The sequence below is a fragment of the Podarcis cretensis genome (genome assembly GCF_951804945.1).
Source record: "Podarcis cretensis genome assembly, chromosome: 7".
In the NCBI taxonomy this organism is placed as follows: Eukaryota; Metazoa; Chordata; class Lepidosauria; order Squamata; family Lacertidae; genus Podarcis; species Podarcis cretensis.
Genome location: NC_137176.1, coordinates 12513095 through 12535648, shown reverse-complemented (window position 1 = coordinate 12535648; position 22554 = coordinate 12513095). Strand labels below are relative to the sequence as shown.

At 45.6% G+C, this 22554-nt stretch overlaps 1 protein-coding gene across 1 annotated transcript in view; it reads right to left on the bottom strand.

Moving 5' to 3' along the window:
* Positions 1-8501: 8501 nt before the first annotated feature.
* ADAMTS16 (ADAM metallopeptidase with thrombospondin type 1 motif 16) overlaps positions 8502-22554 on the bottom strand; it is an 84272-nt gene continuing 70219 nt past the window's right edge. Inside the window, exons 19-23 of the mRNA XM_079983933.1 lie at positions 22215-22416; positions 20829-21023; positions 17316-17534; positions 14041-14188; positions 8502-8875 (exon numbers count right to left, since the gene is read on the bottom strand). Of these exons, the coding sequence (XP_079840059.1) occupies positions 8760-8875; positions 14041-14188; positions 17316-17534; positions 20829-21023; positions 22215-22416 (880 nt within the window). The 3' untranslated portion in view covers positions 8502-8759. The remainder of the gene's footprint in view (positions 8876-14040; positions 14189-17315; positions 17535-20828; positions 21024-22214; positions 22417-22554) is intronic.

Here is a 22554-nt window from a genome sequence, read left to right as displayed (position 1 = left end):
GCGAGGCACCACTGTACTTAATTCATTCCAGAGGTCCGTTCTGAACTGTTCTTAACCTGAGATACCACTTTAGCTAATGGGGCCTCCCGCTGCCACTGGGCTGCAGCCACACGATTTCTGTTCTCGTCCTGAAGTAAAGTTCTTAACCTGAGGTATTATTTCTGGCTTAGCGGAGTCTGTAACCTGAAGCGTCTGTAACCCGTGGTACCACTGTATTAGAGTTTGTTGGTGGGAATGGGGGAAGGCTGCCCTGTTGCTTGCCTCTTGGCTGGAGGGAGGGGTGGCTCACAGAGCTAGGAGGAGGAGAATGTTCCAGGTAAAACAGTGAGTAGTAACTCTGAGAGGTATGGGGCTTGCAGGTCAGAACAGTTTCTAGTTGCTACTAAGGACCTGAGTGCTTCACATTGGTCAACAAACAGCTTTACTATTCCCAGAGGCAACTTAGACCTATTAGACCTCCCAAACATATGTCAATTGGTTTGGGTGCTTCCTAGGAACGGGTAGCTTTTTTACAAGGACTTGATGGGGCCCTTCTATGACTTGGAGATGGCACTATATCAGTGTCATGGGGCAGGGGTCCTCACTGCACCTGCAGATATTTCCCAGAACGATACAGGATAGCACCTGACTACAGGCGGAGTTCAGACATTAGGTAAAATCAAGCTGATGGCATGTGGGGCGATTCTTGTGCCAGCCTGCTATTTGTGTTGGCCTTTTACGGAGTTGGATTTGATTAATTCCATGATTTTCTCCAACCCCCAAGTTCTTTGAAACGAGGTCTACCGTTTCACATGACGTGTCTTTGTAACCTGACAAGGGCCCAATGGCAATATAAAATATATATCTAGGAGGATGAAGAGTGAGGGATTAGAAGCAATTTAATGGAAACACAAACCTGTTTGTGAGATAGAAGACAGCTTATTATTGTTCGAAATCTGGAATTCAAGCCGCCTGACTGTCAGGAGCTGGAAGAAAATGCTGTTCCTACAGAGAATAGCACCAGGCCTGTTCTCCTTCATGTGTCAGCTTTTACCACCTGGAATGATCTAAAGCAATCACTATTCACAAAGCAAAGAAACAGGTGTGGGGCTAGGGGAAAAAAAAGAGAGAAAGAACATTTCAGAACCTCTAGCTACAAGTAACTAGCTATAATTCCAACAATGAGTGTCACTCATCTCTTATTTTATCAGTGGCATGGTATTGCAGAGCAGTCCTAGACCTATATTAGGCCAGAACTAGACCATAAAGAAGGCTGATCGCCAAAGAATTGATGCTTTTGAATTATGGTGCTGGAGGAGACTCTTGAGAGTCCCATGGACTGCAAGAAGATCAAACTTATCCATTCTGAAGGAAATCAGCCCTGAGTGCTCACTGGAAGGACAGATCCTGAAGCTGAGGCTCCAATACTTTGGCCACCTCATGAGAAGAGAAGACTCCCTGGAAAAGACCCTGATGTTGGGAAAGATGGAGGGCACAAGGAGAAGGGGACGACAGAGGACGAGATGGTGGGACAGTGTCTCGAAGCTACAAACATGAGTTTGACCAAACTGTGGGAGGCAGTGGAAGACAGGAGTGCCTGGCGTGCTCTGGTCCATGGGGTCACGAAGAGGCGGACACGACTAAACAACTAAACAACAACAACAACAACAGATACATTGCTGCCATGCTGGTGGAACATCATATACAATGTGTGCTCAGCTGGGGTGTGGTGTGGTGGGAGAGAAAACACACAATTGGATTATACAAAAACTGCAGGAAAATGATAGACAATGCCCCCCCCCCATTTATAAGAAGTGGATGTAAAAGGAGCAGGGAGGAAGAATAAAAGAAACTGACAGGGACGGGGAAGGTACAAGTACCGTGTGAAAGGAGAAGTGGAGAAGAAATGTCAGGAGATGAGTAAAAATACTTTGAGAGGCACAAGGAAGCAAAATTTGCAATAAAAAAACCATAGAATGAGACCAAGGACCCAGCTATACAGCTGCAAATATAACGTTATAAGTGTGTTTTAACTGCATTATATTATTAAAGTGCATTATATTAAGTGCAATACAGTGGTACCTCAGGTTACATACGCTTCAAGTTACAGACTCCGCTAACCCAGAAATAATGCTTCAGGTTAAGAACTTTGCTTCAGGATGAGAACAGAAATCGTGCTCCGGCGGCGCGGCAGCAGCAGGAGGCCCCATTAGCTAAAGTGGTGCTTCAGGTTAAGAACAGTTTCAAGTTAAGTACAGACCTCCGGAACGAATTAAGTACTTAACCCGAGATACCACTGTACTCCAACTAATCAGAATCCTACTGTTTATTCATTTCTAGGGTTTTGGGTGTGTGCGCCCCCAAATCTATAACAATACTGACCTTCCTAAAGATCTGTTGTAATGATTCATGAGTAAGTGAAGTGATTTGAACCTGTATAGAGGTTTACAACCTATATAAGATATATCATAAGCTTCATATTTATTCTACCTCAGTGGGTTAGTAAATTGCAAGATTCTCTGTGTGTGCATGTGTGTTGGAGGAATCTGAGGAAAGGAATGCATGTGCTGGAAATCAGACTTTCTGTTCCGAAGCAGAATTTACCTTGACTGCAAAAGAGTGAATGTTTCCAGGCTGACTCACGCTTAATATTTGCTTCTGCATTAAAGATAGTACTAAATGGACTGTGAACAAAATGACAGGGCATAATTTCTGTCTGGCTGTGGCCTGGAATTAAATTCTAGCTTGGAGCAGTTGGGGGCGGAGAGAGAGTGACTGTGATGGCATTCATGGCTATCATATAGTTACAACTGGAGTCAGAGTCCCTGCTGGATGTTTGTCAGACAGAGAGAAGTATGTGCCCCCAGGCTCACTAAGCACCCCGTGTGTGTGTGTGTGTGTGTGTGTGTAATGCTATATATCTTGAATGGTGTGGAGGAAGACCAAGAGGGTCCGTCTGAATGTCTTCCAGGACGAAAGAAGATCTTCTGTGAGCTCAAGTCTGACAGAAGTCATGTGGTCTGTCTCACGTAACCGTCTGGGAGAGGGAAAAAAGAAAGTGAGATGGCTAGGGTTTCTACTGCAAAATAGGCCAAAGCTACACTAATAATGGGACGCGGGTGGCGCTGTGGTCTAAACTGCAGAGCCTAGGGCTTGCTGATCAGAAGGTTGGCGGTTCGAATCCCCACGATGGGGTGAGCTCCCGTTGTCCTGCCAACCTAGCAGTTCAAAAGCACATCAGTGCAAGTAGATAAATAGGTACCGCTCCGGCGGGAAGGTAAACAGTGTTTCCATGCACTGCTCTGGTTTCAGTGTTCCATTGTGCCAGAAGCAGCTTAGTCATGCTGGCCACATGACCTAGAAGCTATCTGCGGACAAACGCCGGCTCCCTCGGCCAATAAAGCGAGATGAGCGCCGCAACCCCAGAGTCGGCCATGACTGGACCTAATGGTCAGGGGTCCCTTTACCTTTACCTTTACCCTGATGCTTAAAATGTTGAGGCACCGTATTTTTCGTCCCATAAGACACATCTGACCATAAGACGCACCTAGTTTTCAGAGGAGGAAAACAGGGGGAAAAAAATATTCTGAATCAAATGTTGTACTAAACTATTTAATAAACTACTGGTATACTGAGACGGACAGGAGCTGTATGTTTGTTTAGTGTGCGCACTCAAGGATCCAGCAGATCAGCTGAGACACTGGGGGATTGGCATAATTTTTCCTCTCCCTCATCCCGTGCCCTCCCATCCCCAGCTGCCTTCCTATTTTACTTCCTGGTTTTTACTGTGCTTGTGGCTCAGAGCTCGAGCTTGGGGTTTTTTTGCTGCTGGTTGCTTAAATTTTATCCTTCCCGATAAATTTTTTTCATTGTTTTATCTTTTTGTAAACAGCTTTGAGGCAATTTTTGCTCCTCTCCCCCAATCAAGCAGTGTATTAAAGTTATATTAGTATCAACATTCCCACTTCAGATAAATTCATGAGTGTAGGTAATTTTTTCAGAGCAAAAGGTGAGACTAGCTGCAATCTGCCTCTTTCAGTGGCCTCATAGTCCTACCAGAATTGGCTATCAGTCAGTGAAAATGCGGGTGGGACGCGGGTGGCGCTGTGGGTTAAACCACAGAGTCTAGGACTTGCCGATCAGAAGGTCGGCGGTTCGAATCCCCGCGACGGGGTGAGCTCCCGTTGCTCGGTCCCTGCTCCTGCCAACCTAGCAGTTTGAAAGCACGTCAAAGTGTAAGTAGATAAATAGGTACCGCTCCGGCAGGAAGGTAAACAGCATTTCCGTGCACTGCTCTGGTTTGCCAGAAGCGACTTAGTCATGCTGGCTACATGATCCAGAAGCTGTACAGCGGCTCCCTCGGCCAATAAAGTGAGATGAGTGCTGCAACCCCAGAGTCGGTCACGACTGGACCTAATGGTCAGGGGTCCCTTTACATTTACCTTACAGTGAAGAAAACATTCAAACATTTGGAAAGTGAGCCACCCTCATGATAGGTTTGTATGATAGATCTGGCCTGCCTTCAAATGTTTCTTCATGGTCTCTTTAACTCAACACCAGACCCCATGTGCATCCTGACTACAGCAAAATATTTTTATTCTTTGATTGCAAAGAAACCAGATTCATGGAAATGGGTAATGTTTTGTCTCTGTGTTTGGAAACAAGTGGAAATATTTGTTCAGCACAGACAATGGGACGAGTAAGTTGATGCTTTCTTCTTTTCCCTCTGAACCCAGTCATCACCAGCATGGCTATTTCGCAATGGCAACATTTCCAAAAGTTAATAATTTGGGACGGGACCTGAAGTGACCACAAAACGATGAGAACAGCAGAATTCTTCAGCTGCGGAAAGGTCGACGCTGCCAAGCCCTGACACTTGGAGTGGATGAGTCAGAGGTTTACATAGGAACAAATTCAGAATCTTGCTTCCAATAAATTACCTGTGACTGTGTCTGCATTAGCTGGGACTAAGTCTGAGTCTTTACCGTTAAGTCAATTTGAATGTCAGAGCACCTGCTGCTGCAGTAGTACCCAAAGCCTTTCCCAAAAGATGTCCAGCAGGCAGCATTCTTCTGAATTTATCCAAAATACACACTGGGGCATGCAAGCTCTGTTAAGCTTGGCTTGGCTTGCAGATCAACAGACAGAAGAATGGCGTTGAAAGAATTATTTGGTAAATATAAAGCAGAGGAAGCTGCAAAATCAGAAATGACTTCTACTTAAAGATGTATGTTCCCTATCAGTTCTTTGGCTGGATTTTAGCCTCCCCACAATAACTGTGGAAACATTTCATTGCCATGGTTGAACCAGCATAAAAACCAGGTATTATATATAGTTTTTAGCATGTCCGTGTGGCAAAAGAGATACATGGGACTTCCATGATATGGTCTTTAACTCCCTCTACACTAGGGACACGGGTGGCACTATGGGTTAAACCACAGAGCCTAGGACTTGCTGATCAGAAGGTCGGCGGTTCGAATCCCCGTGAAGGGGTGAGCTCCCGTTCCGTTGCTCAGTCCCTGCTCCTGCCAACTTAGCAGTTTGAAAGCACCTCAAAGTGCAAGTAGATAAATAGGTACCACTCCGGCGGGAAGGTAAACGGCTTTTCCGTGCACTGCTCTGGTTTGCCAGAAGTGGCTTAGTCATGCTGGCCACATGACCCGGAAGCTGTACGCCGGCTCCCTTGGCCAATAAAGTGAGATGAGCGCCGCAACCCCAGAGTCGGTCACGACTGGACCTAATGGTCAGGGGTCCCTTTACCTTTACCTTTACACTATAAAGTGGGATGAGTTTGATCAGAGCAACTGCTTTAGAGAGAGGTCCATGGTAAGCTAAATTCTGCATTAAGGTTTGCTGGATTCTGCCACCTATGTGCATTATGCCGGGACCATATAACACCAGTCCTAAAGGATCTTCACTGGCTGGTTCCCTTACTGCAAGAAGTGAAGTTACAGGGAAACCAGGCAGAAGGCTTTCTTGGTAGTGCTGCCCTCCCTGTGGAACACCTTCCTTCAGATGTCAAGGAGATAAAGAATTACACAACTTTTAGAAGGCATCTGAATGCAGCCCTGTATCGGGAAGTTCTTAATGTTTGATGTTTTAAGATATACTGTAAGCTGGCCAGAGTGATTGGGGAAACCCAGCCAGTTGGGCAGGGTATAAATAAAGTTGTTGTTGTTGTTGTTGTTGTTGTTGTTGTTGTTGTTGTTGTTGTTGTTGTTCTTCTTCTTCTTCTTCTTCTTCTTCTTCTTCTTCTTCTTCTTCTTCTTCTTCTTCTTCTTGATTTATTTTGGGGTTTTCTCTGTAAGATTTATTCTGTTTCTGTTGGTTATGGGGCAGGGCAAGTGTTGAAGTTCGGCTCTCTGGAAATTCTATTTATTATATTTGCAACCATTAGGCCTTAGAGACCTGCTCTTCTTATTATTGAATCCAATTTGAGATCCTTGAAAAGTTAAATCCTGCAGCCAGTAACACAGGCTGGAGTTATTTCCCATTCAGTAGGAGGAGAAAAGCACAGGAAAGGATCACTAAGCCTTCCTATTCAAAAGGAAGAACTTCTGTAATACGGATAATATGAGAGACGTCCAACCAGTCTGAAGCAAAGTCATTCAGACACTCTCTAAATAATGTTGAGGTTTGATGTAACATGTGGTCAGACTTGGAAGATTTATGTTGTTTTTGTTGTTGCTTTAATAAAGGAGATTTTCACATCCATTCTTGAAATGTTTGGCAAACTTAGTCATATATAATGCTCACCACAATCTGTGCATTGGTCTAACGGGAGCTGCCAAGAGATATTTATAAAATGTCATTGCTAGCTCATCATCTCAGTAAATGCTTCTTAAAGCATATGCATGTTTTTTTTGCTGAGTCTGAAAACAGGTTTGAAAAACTCATGCCCAAATTTTCCTTTTTTAAAAAAACTTCTTGGCTGTGGGACTGCTAGCTGCTAACTGATTTAATAAACGCAGCAAGAAATGGATACAATAAAAGTTTACAATGGACTGGACATCGGAAGCAGGATCTGAAATTACTTTTGAGACGAGACATTAAAGAAACAAATATTTTTTTTATTAAACTTCAGATAACATAAATATTCAGATTTCCATTTGGAGTGACAGCACCAGAAAATCTTGAGGAAGCAACAATGCTGTAATTGCAGTTTGCATTTTACTCAGGGCTGTGCACACCCCACATTTCCAACAGTGAAAAATTCAGCACCAAAAAAAAAGTCAAATTCTGTGTTCTCCATCAATTTTGCAAACAATACAAACATGTGCATCTTTCTGTATTTTGCAAAATTTATTCTGCTTTTGCAACTGAAGCCCTATCACAAAAGCAGAAATGTTGTTGAGCAATTGTTCTGAAATCTGAGGCTTTGGCAAGCATTGCCCTCACACATCTAAGGCTGCAATCTTATATAAACCTACCTAGGCATAAGCCTCATTGAGCTCATTAGAATTTGATTTCAAGTAGACATACAAATGATTGCACTGCAATGTATCTTGGCAGCCAAGAGAGCTAGAAACTCGTTTAATGAAATCAAAGATACTCTGGAATTGTCATTCCATGCTCAGTAACATATATATATGCATTTCTGATCTGTGGAATTGCAGAATATACACAGCTCTGATGTCAGCATTCCGTGCAGCTTCTAAACTTGCAAAACATGTTCCAGTTGCCCTGAATAGTATTACATTGCAAAAAAGAAAAACATTTTCCTAGGCTTAATATGTTACTATGGTGCTGGAATCTAACATGGTAGTAGTACCTTATGTTTAAATGCAAACATAGTTTTGGTATAATCAGCCATTTAAGTAACACTGATGGCAGAACACTCTTTTTACACTTAGCAGTACAGCATAAAAGAAGGACATTTAAATAAGATCGCTCATTTGAAAACAACAAATATAAAGGACCTTATTGTCTGGCAAATGTCGAGGGAAAGGGCAACCCTGAGGCTTGTCCTTGCCTGCCCTCCCCCTGAGATTTTCTCATCCATTAAAAGCTACAGATCTAACTAAAGCAGTTCAGGTTTATTTATTGGCCAAAGAGCCTCAAGTATGTTTCAACTGCTAGAATCAGTTACAGTCTTCATTTAAATAGGGCGTTTATAGATTCTGCCACTAGGGCATGAGGCACAAAGCTGCAGGTGAACAGCGACACGCACCTGGGAGTTCTCCTACACAAGGTCCCGTGGAGTTGGCCGGGAGCTGTGCAAGAACACTGGTAAAATGCAATAAATATCTTGGACGCAATCCAGTGCAAAGCTGTCTCCTCACAATAAGCTTCTGGGCTCTTTGAACAGCCGCCACAGATTTTGGTGGGGTTCGTGCAAGAGAACTCCCTGGTAGATGGTGCCCAAAGGGGTGTTCAAAAGAACAAAAGTCCTCCCTTAGGCCGGACTTCTCTGTTGCCGGCTTCAGATGTCCATGCTCCAGGCGACTCTTCGGTGTCGTCTCAGAAGAAGATGCCAGCTTCTGAAGGTCCAATTCAAATGCAGAAAACGTCCCTGTTCATTAAAAGCCAAACAGTAGTGGGGTGGGGGGGGGGGGGTCACTTCAGAATACAGTACTGAAAAATATTTGAGACACCTCACTCATCCAGGTAGCTATTGACTACATTTTGTCTCCAGGCTCATTGAATAATTGAAGTAGGCTTCAGAGCAAATTGAAGTCACTCTTGAGAATCATGTGTTCGACAATCACAGTTCCGGGTTTGAAAGCGCAGCAAGGTTTGAACTCAAAAGCTGCGCTTTTTGCCTGAAGAGCAAGTCTCCCTTACAAATTAGAGTTTACACAAGACCTGCAGCATTGCTTCCCGTAGAAGCTATGGTTACAAACACCGTGCTGGGGAACCAAGTGGCACCAGTTAAAGTAATCCTTACAGAAGGTATCTGAAACGAGAAGAGTCAAAAGAGAGAGAGAAGACTTTAGACAATATGGCACTACTAATGGTTGAAAGAAACAGGGTGAACCCAGACATATACAGTGGTACCTTGGGTTACATAAGCTTCAGGTTACATATGCTTCAAGTTACAGACTCCGCTAACCCAGAAATATTACCTCAGGTTAAGAACTTTGCTTCAGGAAGAGAACAGAAATCGTGCAGCGGCGGCACAGCAGCAGCGGGAGGCCCCATTAGCTAAAGTGGTGCTTCAGGTTAAGAACATTTTCAGGTTAAGAACGGACCTCCAGAACGAATTAAGTTCTTAACCCGAGGTACCAGTGTACAGTATACTATTGGCGGTGAGCCTGCTGTAAAGGACCCCTGACCATTAGGTCCAGTCATGGCCGACTCTGGGGTTGCGGCGCTCATCTCAGTTTATTGGCCGAGGGAGCTGGCATACAGCTTCTGGGTCATGTGGCCAGCATGACTAAGCTGCTTCTGGAAAACCAGAGCAGCGCACGGAAATGCCGTTTAACCTTCCCACTGGAGCGGTACCTATTTATCTACTTGCACTGCATGCTTTCGAACCACTAGGTTGGCAGGAGAACACAAGATTAGTGTGATTCTACAGCAGGGTGGCGCTGTGGGTTAAACCAGAGAGCCTAGGACTTGCCGATCAGAAGGTCGGCGGTTCGAACCCTGGGACGGGGTGAGCTCCCGTTGCTCGGTCCCTGCTCCTGCCAACCTAGCAGTTTGAAAGCACGTCAAAGTGCAAGTAGATAAATAGGTACCGCTCTGGCGGGAAGGTTAATGGCTTTCTGTGCACTGCTCTGGTTTCGCCAGAAGCAGCTTAGGCATGCTGGCCATGTGACGGAAGCAGACAAACGCCGGCTCCCTTGGCCTATAAAGCGAGATGAGAGCCGCAACCCCAGAGTCGTTCGCGACTGGACTTAATTGTCAGGGGTCCCTTTACCTTTAATCTTGTATTACTGTGACATGACATCATTTTCTTTCTTCTTCACAGCTGTTGCTCTGCACAGCACTGCATAGTTCAGAAATAGTGACATCACCACGTGCGCTGCCTTGCCCCCCTGCATGCACGCCATGGGGCATGCTGATGTGTCGTGTGAAAGCACTGCAGCTCAGTGGCGTAGCGTGGGGGGTGCAGGGGGGGCCGGCCGCACCGGGCGCAACATCTGGGGGTTAGGGTTAGGGGGCACAAATCCACGGGTTAGGGGGTGCAAATTACTTGCCTTGCCCCGGGTGCTGACAACCCACGCTACGCCACTTCTGCAGCTTGCATGCATGACGTGTGCACACCCTGCAGCAAGCATGCACATCTGCTGCAGAACTTTGAGGGGCCCGGCCCCTTTATTGAAAAATGTTCTGGGGGCCCTGACCCTCCGGCCACCTTACTTGGCACACCTGGATATAACTAACCGACTTCTCCCCTCCCCCCCAAAGCATTTTTTTAAAAATTTAAAAGATGCTTTTAACAATCACCTTTCCTTTTTCTTTAAAAGGATGAGTGCAAATTTAATGGAGCAAACGTGCAAGTAAAATAAGGGATAACAGTTTGCCTGAAGCAGCAAGATGAAGCTGAATCACCATTTGATTCATGGGATGGTACATTTGTAAAATAAGGACGCAGGTGGCGCTGTGGGTTAAACCACAGAGCCTAAGACCTGCTGATCAGAAGGTCGGCGGTTCGAGTCCCCGGGACGGGGTGAGCTCCCGTTGCTCCGTCCCTGCTCCTGCCAACCTAGCAGTTCGAAAGCACGTCAAAGTGCAAGTAGATAAATAGGTACCACTCCGGCGGGAAGGTAAACGGCGTTTCCGCGCGCCGCTCTGGTTCACCAGAAGCGGCTTAGTCATGCTGGCCACATGACCCCGGAAGCTATACGCCGGCTCCCTTGGCCAATAAAGCGAGATGAGCGCCGCAACCCCAGAGTCGTCCATGACTGGACCTAATGGTCAGGGGTCCCTTTACCTATATCTTACATTCGTAAAATGGGTTGTGGAAGCAGAAGGAGGCTGGGTCCAAGCTGCGGGAAACCTAATTGCAGTGGGTCAGTGTTCACATGTGCTTTTATATGTAACCCCAGTGCGTTTCCTAAGTGTCCCAACTCATGACGCCACTGATGAAGAAAATGTCAATAAGATGTTAGAAGGATGTTGGAATGAAGTTATGTGGTTTTAGCAGAAATGATATAAAGGATTAAGTAAAAATGGGTAGTTAATTGGTGAAAGAAGAGAGTGTAAAATTACAGTATGTTAAGATAAATCATTAGGATAAAAACAAAGATGGAAAGGATTTGCTGAAATACCTAATTGAACTAGAATACAAAAAAGGGAGGTGTGAGGAGGTCAAGGAAACAAGTAAATGAAAAATAAGTTATGGGAAGGTTTGACTTGTTTTTTTCTTTTTTTCTTAATTGTTTGTATTTTTCTGGGTTTTTTATTTTTTTATTTTCTGCTTGTCTGTATTTATGTGATGTATTGTTTTGTTTTTTCTTGCTTAAATTAGTGTTTTCTTTTTGTAATCTTTAAAATTGGAATAAATGTTTTTTTTTTTTTAAAAAAAGAAAATGTCAATAAGACTGCTCACTTTTTATAATGGGCGGTATTGTGGCCCGGGCATCCAGGCTCTCGCGGTCATCTCCCCTTGATGCTCCTTTTGCGCCAACCCCTGGGTGCGTTATGGCTGCGGGAGTTTTAAACTGTGGCACGGCCAGGGGGCTTCCCTCTCTCGCCTCCTCACCAGATCTCCCAACCCACCCACCCTCTTTTTCAGCTTTTGTTTTTATTTATTTTATTTTTTAATTTCAGTGCAAAATTACAACTAAAATTTTGTGAATATATAAATCTGGCAAGACTCACAGCATTCATAAGGGGACAATCAGACCAAAAATTATTAAAAGAATGGGGATGTGCTAAAGAGTATATGAAAAAAACATTGTTCTGGAGTAAACATATCTGTATGTAATGAATGAAGCTTTGCAGGGTTAAAGAAAGAGAAAAATGGTATAAAAAGTATAAAGATAGAGGTAATCTACATTAGACACAACAACTTAGAAAGAGTAAAAATTTTGAGGTCTTAGAAAAAAGGAAGGAAGTCAATATGTGTATATGTATTTAATGATTATATTAGAATGATGATATGGTTTTATTTGTAGATGTGTTTTTTTCCCCCTCTTCTGTTTTCTTTTCTTGTTTGTACTGTTTTATTTTGGATTCGATGTTTGTAATTTTTGTTGTAATTTTGCTCTTTTCCAGCTTTTGTATGACAAGACCTTGCCATGGACAAATGTCAGCCGCCTTACGGTTGGGGCTGGGTAGGAATTTTCCCACTTGGCGAATTGGCACCTGCCACTGGGTTTTCACCTACCTCGTAGCAATCACTGCAACTTTGTAAGGTTAAGCATTGGGTAAGACTTTGTTTAATGGAGAGTAGGTTGTAGCTTCTGCCTGCCCCTCCCCAATAAGGGTATCCGGGGGTGCGGATCCTGTCCGAAGCCCGGATGTGGGCTAGGGCCATGTCACGACCCCAACTGGGACCTCTTGGGGTGCCCCTATAAGAGGTAAGTCATAGAGCTCCCTCTTTTGGTGGTTTACCCTTAGTTTGACTCCCTGTAGATGGGTGGGAGTCAAGATATACAGTGGTGCCTCGCAAGACGAAATTAATTCGTTCCGCAAGTTTTTTCTTCTTGCGAGTTTTTCGTCTTGCGAAGCACCGTTTCCCATAGGAATGCATTGAAAATCAATTAATGTGTTCCTATGGAGACCGCTTGCCAGGCTGGCGGTGCGGAGAAGGGCTTTTCTCCCCACCGCAAGCCTTCAGGACAGGTACGGGAATAGAGGGGAAGGCGCGCAGCGCTTCTCCTCTGTTCTTGGGGCTTGCGGTGGGAGGAGGGTTTTTCCTCCCCACGCCAACGTTCAGAACAGCATTCTGAAAGTTGGCGGTGGGAAGGAAAACCCTCCTCCCACTGCAAGTCTTCAGGACAGCCATCCAAAGGCTGGCAGTGTGAGGAGGTCTCTCCGCCCCACCGCCAGCCTTCGGAGCAGCCATCCCAAGGCTGGCGGCGGGAGGAGGGCTGTCCGCCCACCGCCAGCCTTCGGAGGAGGTCCGAGGACAGTGGGGAAGACGCGCTGCGCTTCCCAGCTGTCCCGGAGATTTCCCTATGGGCTTTCGTCTTGCGAAGCAAGCCCATAGGGAAATTCGTTTTGCGAAGCGCCTCCAAAACAGAAAACCCTTTCGTCTAGCGGGTTTTCCGTCTTGCGAGGCGTTCGTCTTGCGGGGCACCACTGTAGTTTGGCTTCACCCAATGCCTAAGCCAAACCGCTCACATCTGTAACCAATAAAGTTGTGGCCTGTTTTAGCCCATATACCTAAATACTTGCGTCTGTGTGTTTATTAATCAGTAGGGAACTGGGGGGCCTGGGGCCATGAGGCCTTAGCACCCAAGAAAGCCATGCTGAGAGCAGCGCCTCTCTTCAGCCAGAATGCCCCATTGCCTAGACTGCTGCAGCCAAACCTTTACAGGTGGAGAGGCTGTTCTGACAGGGGCAAGTCCCACCTGAGAAAGCTTGGCTGATGGAGGTTTGGATGGCACAGATCAGCACTGTGCAAAGCTCTCCTTCTCAGGTGAGGCTGTTGTCCTAAGCAGGTTTGCCACCTTGCCAGAGAAGACTTGGCTGCAGGATGTAGGAAAGGTGTGGATTTGTCAGTCCCTCTGTGGGTTAAATCACAGAGCCTAGGACTTGCCAATCAGAAGGTTGGCGGTTCAAATCCCCGCGACGGGGTGAGCTCCCGTTGCTCAGTCCCTGCTCCTGCCAACGTAGCAGTTTGAAAGCACGTCAAAGTGCAAGTAGATAAATAGGTACCGCTCCGGCGGGAAGGTAAACGGTGTTTCTGTGTGCTGCTCTGGTTCACCAGAAGTGGCTTAGTCATGCTGGGCACATGACCCAGAAGCTGTACACCGGCTCCCTTGGCCAATAAAGTGAAATGAGTGCCACAACCCCAGAGTCGGCCATGACTGGACCTAATGGTCAGGGGTCCCCTTTACCTTTACCTTACAACCCCTTAACCTCAGTTGGTCTGTTCAGCGAGTCCAAACCTTAAATGCAAAAGTGGAAGTTGGGACAAACAGCAACAAAAGAAACAGAATTTACCTTTCTTTTCAGGAAGAGGGCAGAAGTTGGTGTTACAGGCCTGCGAGGCGACCGGCTTCTGGTGTAGCAGACATCCAGTGGCTGACCTCCCGTTGGCTAGACACTGAACTGACCTGACTTGCATGCCTCCTCCACAGGTTGTTGTGCACTGTAAGGGAAAGCCGCACGTTTAATAGAATGCAAACCTTTTGAAAATGTCAATGTGTAAACAGAGTAGTAAAGACAAGAGCGTAATCGCTGCAAATTTTAGCAATGCTGCTCCAGTAAGAGATCTCTGCAGTATTCCTGCTACCTGTTTACTTTGGATTATTACTGTCAAATATGCAGATAGGCCCTTTCACTTGCTGCCCAACCCTATACCTGTTAATATAGACATAAAGCAAAGGGCATAAGATTGAATGTTCAGCTGCTTTATCTGGTCCCTTGTGATTTATCTCCTCATTGGGCTACAGTTCCCACCATCCCTGAACCTGGAGGGCCAGAGCTACAGTTTGGAAATCACAGGGAACTCTGGGAAGGAGGGTTGACTGTTAAATCGTTCTGGGAATAGTAGCTCTGGGAGGGGAACAGGGGTCTGCTAACAACTCTCAGCCCCCGTAGCAAATTACAGCTCCCAGGTTTTTTTGAGGGGGAAGCCATGCCTGTTTAAAGTGGAATAAGAGTGTTTTAAATGTATGCAAGGAACGTGTTGCCAAATCAAATGAAGATTCCCTCTTTTTTTAAAAAAAGATTAAAAACCAAAAACGGGTTTTAATTGATTTGTCTAACTAACCAATGATCCCCAAAACACTTATTTGGGTGTAGATCATTGAGCTCAGTGGGGCTTAGGTTAAGATGAATAGGGTTTCAAGATGTGCAATAGTTCATAGTTTCCCCTAAAGCCAATTTCCAGTCGGAACTTGGAAATTCATTCATTGGCCTCAAAAAGTGCAAGTTTCCCAGGAAGCTACAAGCTTTCCCTTCCATTTTCTCAGCAACACCATGGGCTTATCCACATCTCTGTTTGCCCCACTGCTTTCCTCCAGGGAACCTGCTCTTTAGCACTGAATTGGAACAAACTGCAATTGGGTTTTCTGTGGATTGCTGTTTGTTCTGATTCAGTGCTAAAGAGTGGGTTTTCCAGAGGAAAGTGGCAGGGAAAAGGCAAAACCGCTCAGATGGTTTCAGCAAGTTATTTGCAGTTTCCAATCTTAAGTTTGGATCTCTCTATTTCTGAATCAGTTTGTGATTCCCCCCTCCCCCCCAAAAAAGTATGTATGAAAAAATTGAACATAGTACATGTTCCTCAATATATGCACTTTTGTCTAATGTATGCATTTTTCCAATTTTATTTAACACAATGCAATTTTATGCCATTTTCACTAATGTGCACATTTTTATGTGCACTTTCCCTTTAAAACTTTGTCTGAGGGGTATGGTCTGAAAGCACATGAGGCTACCACCTTCCTGATGGCGGTCAGTGCCTGGATGGATGACTGCCTGGAAACTAGATAAATACTGCCTTAAGTTCCATGAAAGAAGAAAGGAAAGATATAAATGTAATAAAACAACGACAACAACAGTAGTTAGCATCAGCAGCAGCAGCAACAACAACAACAGTAAGCTTCTTTAGTCAATTATTTGGACAGCAGCCTGCAAAAATCTTAAGGCTAGCTGCATTTCAGTTTGCATATTGGTTCAAGAAGTGTGAATGAGTTCAATCTGCATTAAAATGTGAATGGGGTTATTTCCTTTCTCTTCCTCTGCTTGTTTTGCTCCAGAGAGCTAAGTGGAAGTCCACAAATCTATGTGCTGGTTCCTATACAACGCCCCTGCTGGACTTCATTTCATGGTCATTCTAGAATGCAATAAAGAGATAGAACCCAGGAGCAAAATATGATATATTTTGCAATGTTATAGTCATTTCCTCCAAACCAAATGTTTATTTTTTTGGTACCATCCTTCCGATGAAAGGTAACTTCCATAAACTTAAACTGCCAGCTCAAAAACGGATGTCCAAATGGTGCAGCCAATCCAAGAATAAACCTCCATGGGCATCAAGCCATTGTATCTTTACAGTACTCTCAAGTGCTTAGCATGGCTTATGGCGTGAAAATGCTTACAAGCAACTGAGCACCAGCAAGCCATTAATAGGTAACCTAAAACTGTGCTAAGTGCAGGGGACTTGCTGGTTTCTATGTCATAAACACATAGACGCTTCCCTGATAACTGATAGGTATAATGATCTGCAACAATATGGTACTTATTTCTACAGGACATGGACTTACCCAAACCTTTAGATTTGAATAAAGGTGGCCCCACTTCAATGTTCTTTTCTGAATATGTCACTAAAATAATTGGACACCTTAATAAGCGGCTGGTGTGAGAAAGCCCAAAGTGCTTCGTAAAGCAAATAAAATGCATTGTCTTCCATAATTTACCGATGAATATATTTTCCCTTCAGAATTACGGTTTTCGTGTTTACTGTCCACATATCTTAGATGTCTGCTAAAACATTTTTGTTTTGGTGAGCCTTTTTGGACATGTGAACAAGGGATACATACAGATTTTAAACTTTGCAGATTTTATTTGTATATTGATAATTTGTTTTAAATTGTTCGGGTGGTGCTGTGGGTTAAGCCACAGAGCCTAGGACTTGCCGATCAGAAGGTCGGCGGTTCGAATCCCCACGACGGGGTGAGCTCCCGTTGCTCGGTCCCTGCTCCTGCCAACCTAGCAGTTCGAAAGCACGTCAAAGTGCAAGTAGATAAATAGGTACTGCTCCGGTGGGAAGGTAAACGGCGTTTCCGTGCGTTGCTCTGGTTCGCCAGAAGCGGCTTAGTCATGCTGACCACATGACCCAGAAGCTGTACGCCAGCTCCCTCGGCCAATAAAGTGAGATGAGCACCGCAACCCGAGAGTCGGCCACGACTGGACCTAATGGTCAGGGGTCCCTTTACCTTTACCTTACTCTATATAGCTTCTAAATAAATAAGGGGTACAAAACATTCACACATTAGAATGAACAACATTTATATTGCACTTGAGGGAGGGGTTCAAAGCCCTTTTGCTATGTGCCCTTTCTTTCATCTGCCTTGACTGCCAATCAATCAATTTCCCGCACATTTGTAGCCTCTATACTACACAAGCCAGCTCTCTCCATAGACCAGACCTGGAAGTAAAAGACCATGCCAGCAGCATAAACACAGGGCAAAAGAGACACTGTCTGAAAGAAACATGATGGATGAGGTCTAATGTGAAATATAAAATGGGTTCAAAGTTAGCGGCATCCTTACCTGAGACCAAGAAGAGGAAAACCAGCTGCCTTGACTTACTGGTGAATAAGCAGAGTGCCTGGGACATGGGTTTAAGATGCAGGCTTTTTCCAGGTCTATGTTGGGTTTCTGAAGGTGGGAACACTTCTTAGGAGCAAGTTCTCTGTATTTTCCAGAAACATATTTTTCTGCACAGTTCAGTGTCCTCCTCTGTACTCCCTTTCCACATGTCACAGAGCACTAGAAAAGGAGGTGCAGGGAAGAGAATACAGTGACAATGCATTAGTATTAAATCGTTTAGGTCCCCTATCGCTCTTACTTCTCTCTCTTGAGAGTCCCATGGACTGCAAGAAGATCAAACCTCTCCATTCTGAAGGAAATCAGCCCTGAGTGCTCACTGGAAGATCCTGAAGCTGAGGCTCCAATACTTTGGCCACCTCATGAGAAGAGAAGACTCCCTGGAAAAGACCCTGATGTTGGGAAAGATGGAGGGCACAAGGAGAAGGGGACGACAGAGGACGAGATGGTTGGACAGTGTTCTCGAAGCTACCAGCATGAGTTTGACCAAACTGTGGGAGGCAGTGGAAGACAGGAGTGCCTGGCGTGCTCTGGTCCATGGGGTCACGAAGAGTTGGACACGACTAAACGACTAAACAACAACAACAACATCTCTCTTACACCTTCGCCAGAACAATATAAATATGGCTTAACTGTGCTTTTGGTCTGATCAGCATCTCTGCAGTCAGCACAAGAATATTTCCACATTGGGTGCTCAATAATTATTAATTCTTCTGATCAGCCTTCAAGCAAGTTATCTTCTATTCCTCCCCCTCCCCAGTTTTTTTAATTTTTATTTTTCAAACTGACACTCCACATTCTATGGCATAATCAGGGGCGGCCAAGACACTGGCACCTGGCAGGGCGGTGGGGATCTGCAAGGATTTCTCCTTAAGGTGAAAGACTCCTTAAGGAGCCTTGGCAAAGACTCACCACCCTCTGGGGTGAGACGCTGTGCATCGGAATGCGTCACTTTCGCCAAGATTCATTCCATCATTTGTATGCCACTTTTACACACACACACACACACACACACACACACACACCAGACTCAGTGACTCACAGCAAAGAAGCAGGGATGCATTTCAAACACACATTACAAAAACCATTTTGTGATATTATATACTGTATTTTTCCGTGTATAAGACCAGGTTGTTGTTTTTTAACCAAAAGATAGGTTTGAAATTGGGGCTCGTCTTATACATGGGTAGTGCTGAGGGGTGTTTTCTTAATTTGGAGGCCCCCCAAATAGGGGGTGTCTTATACATGGGGCATAGCTGTCAACCTTTCCCTTTTCTTGTGAGGAATCCTATTTGGAATAAGGGAATTTCCCTTAAAAAAAGGGAAACGTTGACAGCTATGACATGGGGGCGTCTTATACACGGAAAAATACGATAGCAAATAAGATAGCAAAACAAAAATAACAGCATAACACAACAGCATGCCAAAACCCACTTTTCAATACAGTGGTACCTTGGGTAAAGAACTTAATTTGTTCTGGAGGTCCGTGCTTAACCTGAAACTGTCCTTAACCTGAAGCACCACTTTAGCTAATGGGGCCTCCTGCTGTCACTGCGCTGTTCTTATCCTGAAGCAAAGTTCTTAACCCGAGGTACTATTTCTGGGTTAGCAGAGTCTGTAACCTGAAGTGTATGTAACCTGAAGCGTATGTAACCTGAAGCGTATGTAACCTGAGGTACCACTGTACTATAAACCTACAAGATAACAACATGCAGCACCCAATAGCAAAAAACTGACAAGGGAGCTTCAAAGACTCGGGGAGAAGGGGGGAATTCCATAGGCTTTGGTGTGGGTCTCTCTTTGCCCCAGTGGTGGGGGAGAGCAGCAAGCAGTGCTGCATCACTCTGCCACCTCCCTTACCTGGTTTGCATCTCTGGTGGGGGCGGAATCAGTGGGGTGGGCAGGGGCACCGCCTCTTGCGCTTCTGCTGCCTGAGGTGGTTGCTTCACCCCACCTCATGGGTGGGCCGGTTCTGGGCATAACTAACTGCCTGCACTCACCGCTTTTGGTCACTGCTGGAGGGAGTGACAATGTACAGTGCACTGCTGCCGCTACATGGATTATAATGACGTATTTATTTATATCCCGCCTTTTCCCCTGAAAGGGACTCAAGGCAACTTACAGATAAAACAGTAATTTGCCTTTGCGACTTGCTTCTGGTTGGCTACAGTGGGAAACCAGCTAATGGACCTTGGGTCTGATCCAGCTTCACATTGTTTACATCGTAATCCTGTTGATCGCAGGGGTGTGAATGGCAGGTGTATATCCTTAAACAAACCAATTTGTGGAAGGGCATGCACCTGCCATGACAGTTTGGGTATTTGCTGAAGGAGACAAACGATTGATACCGCAAGCATATCTTCGCTGTGTGGAACCACTACTCGATGAACAGTCAAAGCTTGGCTCTTCCACAGTGTTATGAGAGACAAGGTGTTATTTTTATTTCCAGTAGATCGGGTCCTCCCTTAAAGAGGGCACGTGTTGCGGTGGGACCTGGCAACCTGATCCTGTGTTGTGGGTGGGTACGTTTGGATAGCCACAACACCCGATTGGTAGGTCCCTTGATACAGGGTTCAATCAGGCCAATGGGACGCAGGCTAAACGGATCAAGGAACCTATATATACCTATGCATGTGACCCAGAGCTTCCTCTTTCAGATCATGCATCGGAACACCCGCCCACCTCTCCCTATATTAAGGGCTTGCGCGCTTGACCTTGCTATGCAGTTGTGTGTTGTGTGTCATTGGGACAGGGGCACGGCAGGAATTTCCCACTTGGATGATTGGCTGTTACCATTTGGGTTTCGCCTGCTGCGTAGCAAATCGTCACAACTTGTAAGGTTGCGGATAGGCTCTAGTTCAGGTGATAGGGATGGGAGAATGCTCTCACCATCCCTATGTGAAGGGTATTCTGTTCAAGGAATCCAAGGACTCAATGGTTTGGTCAACCCTGTGAGGGGGTTGTGCCTGTGCCTGAGTCCAGGGGGGGGGCATTTGGGTGGCTTTCCACTTATCCAGGTGTTAACCCTAGGCTCACCTATGCTGGTGCCCTGGGTCAGCGCTACCTGCAAGGGTGCAGGGAGCTAGTCGAACCAGAGCCTATGCAACCACTGACTTGCTGTAATCAATAAAGTTGTGGCCTAAATTCTGCCAAAAACCAAAACTAAAATTAGAGTCTTGTCTGAATTTATTTAAGGGGGAAGTTTAAAAGTCTAAACACGCAACAGCTTCTTCTTGGATAAGATCTGCAGAAATCCCATTGTGAAACCCTGACGAGATAGCATTTTTTAAAATCCCTTGTTTTCCGCATAAGTTATAATTGTGTGTGGGAGAGAATTGTGTGTGCTTAAAGATGTGCTCTATAGTGCGCATATTTAGAAATAAATTCTCTGCAGGTTTGAAATTCCGTTTAAGATAGAAGTTGTAATGAATAGAAATGCCCTTTCCATTTGCTCACCTCGGTCCATGTGGACACAAACCACTGGATCTTCTTATGTTTGTGGCATCGCTTCAAGAGGCAGGTTTCCTGCATCTTCGGTTTCAGTTCTGAGGCACAGGCAGCATCGGACAGAACCTGAGCCCAGGGAGTAGAAATGGAGCTTTTGCACAAAACCACTCTTTTCCTCCAGCCTTTCCCACATGTTCGAGAGCACTGAGAAAATGGAACGTGATACAAACATTTAGGGGTTGATGCTTTCCAGAAGTTGCAGGTGGGTGGGAGGGAATCAAGACATAATGAAAGATGTTAGTAGGATACTTTTTTTATTTTTACAAATCCGGGGCATTAATCAGTTCAATAAAAAAACACCCACCGCTAAATTTACTGCATGTTAGAAAAATATTTTAAGAAAAATTATTCTTACAAATGTCTCAGATTTAGAACATTAGGACCACCATGTGAATGAAGTCAAAGGTCTACAAGCAAATCATCAGGGCAGCTGCCATTCTGCATACTCCACCCTGACTAATTTATACTTGGAGGCATATTACTGGACTGCAAGGTGGTGCTGTGGTCTAAACCACTGAGCCTCTTGGGCTTGTCAACCGGAAGGTCGGTGGTTCGAATCCCCGCGATGGGGTGAGCGCCCATTGCTCTGTCCCAGCTCTTGCCAACCTAGCAGTTCGAAAGCACACCAGTGCAAGTAGATAAATAGGTACTGCTGTGATGGGAAGGTAAACGGCGTTTCCGTGTGCTCAGGCTTCCGTCATGGTGTTCTGTTGTGTCAGAAGCAGTTTAGTCATGCTGGCCACGTGACCTGGAAAGCTGTCTGTGGACAAACGCCACCTCCCTCAGCCTGAAAGCGAGATGAGCGCTGCAACCCCATAGTTGCCTTTGACTGGACTTAACTGTCCAGGGATCCTTTACCTTACCTACCAGACTGCACATGGAAACAGGAAGTCTGGAGCACATGAGTGAATAGTGGGAGCTTTTTGTGCTGGGGCTCGGCCAGGGCACCTTAAATATCCTAGGAGTGGACCTGAGGGGAGCCTACCTGCCCATTCAAGCCCACCCACTAGGAGGGTCCTGCCTCCAAACCTGCCTGCCATTGGTCATTTTGTAGGCAGGCTTGGATCCAAATACCCAGCTGGTAAAGGGGAGCTCTAAGCTTCTTCCAGCCAGCAGGGGAGCCTCCACCATCTGTAGCCCCCATGCCGGATCCCGTGATACAAGGCATTGCTGGCCCGCAACGCCGCCAGGGGAGCCTCCACCATCTGTAGCCCCCATGCCGGATCCCGTGATACAAGGCATTGCTGGCCCGCAACGCCGCCAGGCCTAAAAGGGTAAGCGGACTTGTCGGAACAGCTCCAATATTTGACGAAAACTCCTGTGAATTTTGTTTACCTCAGACCAGGACCCAGCACTCCAGGTCGGTGGGCAGTTTTGTTTGTTGCAGAGTTCCCTGTTGGCTGGGGCCGGGAATCGACAAAGAGAATCCGACACCCATTCTGGCTTGTAGTGAATTCTCTGCATGCAACGAACATAGCGGTACCTCTCGCCTGCTCCACACGTCAAGCTGCACTCGCTCCAGTTGCCGACAGACCAGCTAGACGAGGAGGAAGAAGGAAAGGTTCAAAGAAAGGCATTTAGCGTTGGGGGCAAGGAATCTATTTGCACCCATGTTCCCCCACGGGCAAACTTTTGAGACACACGCCAATGGTGGATGCAGCCAAAGTGGTGTTGG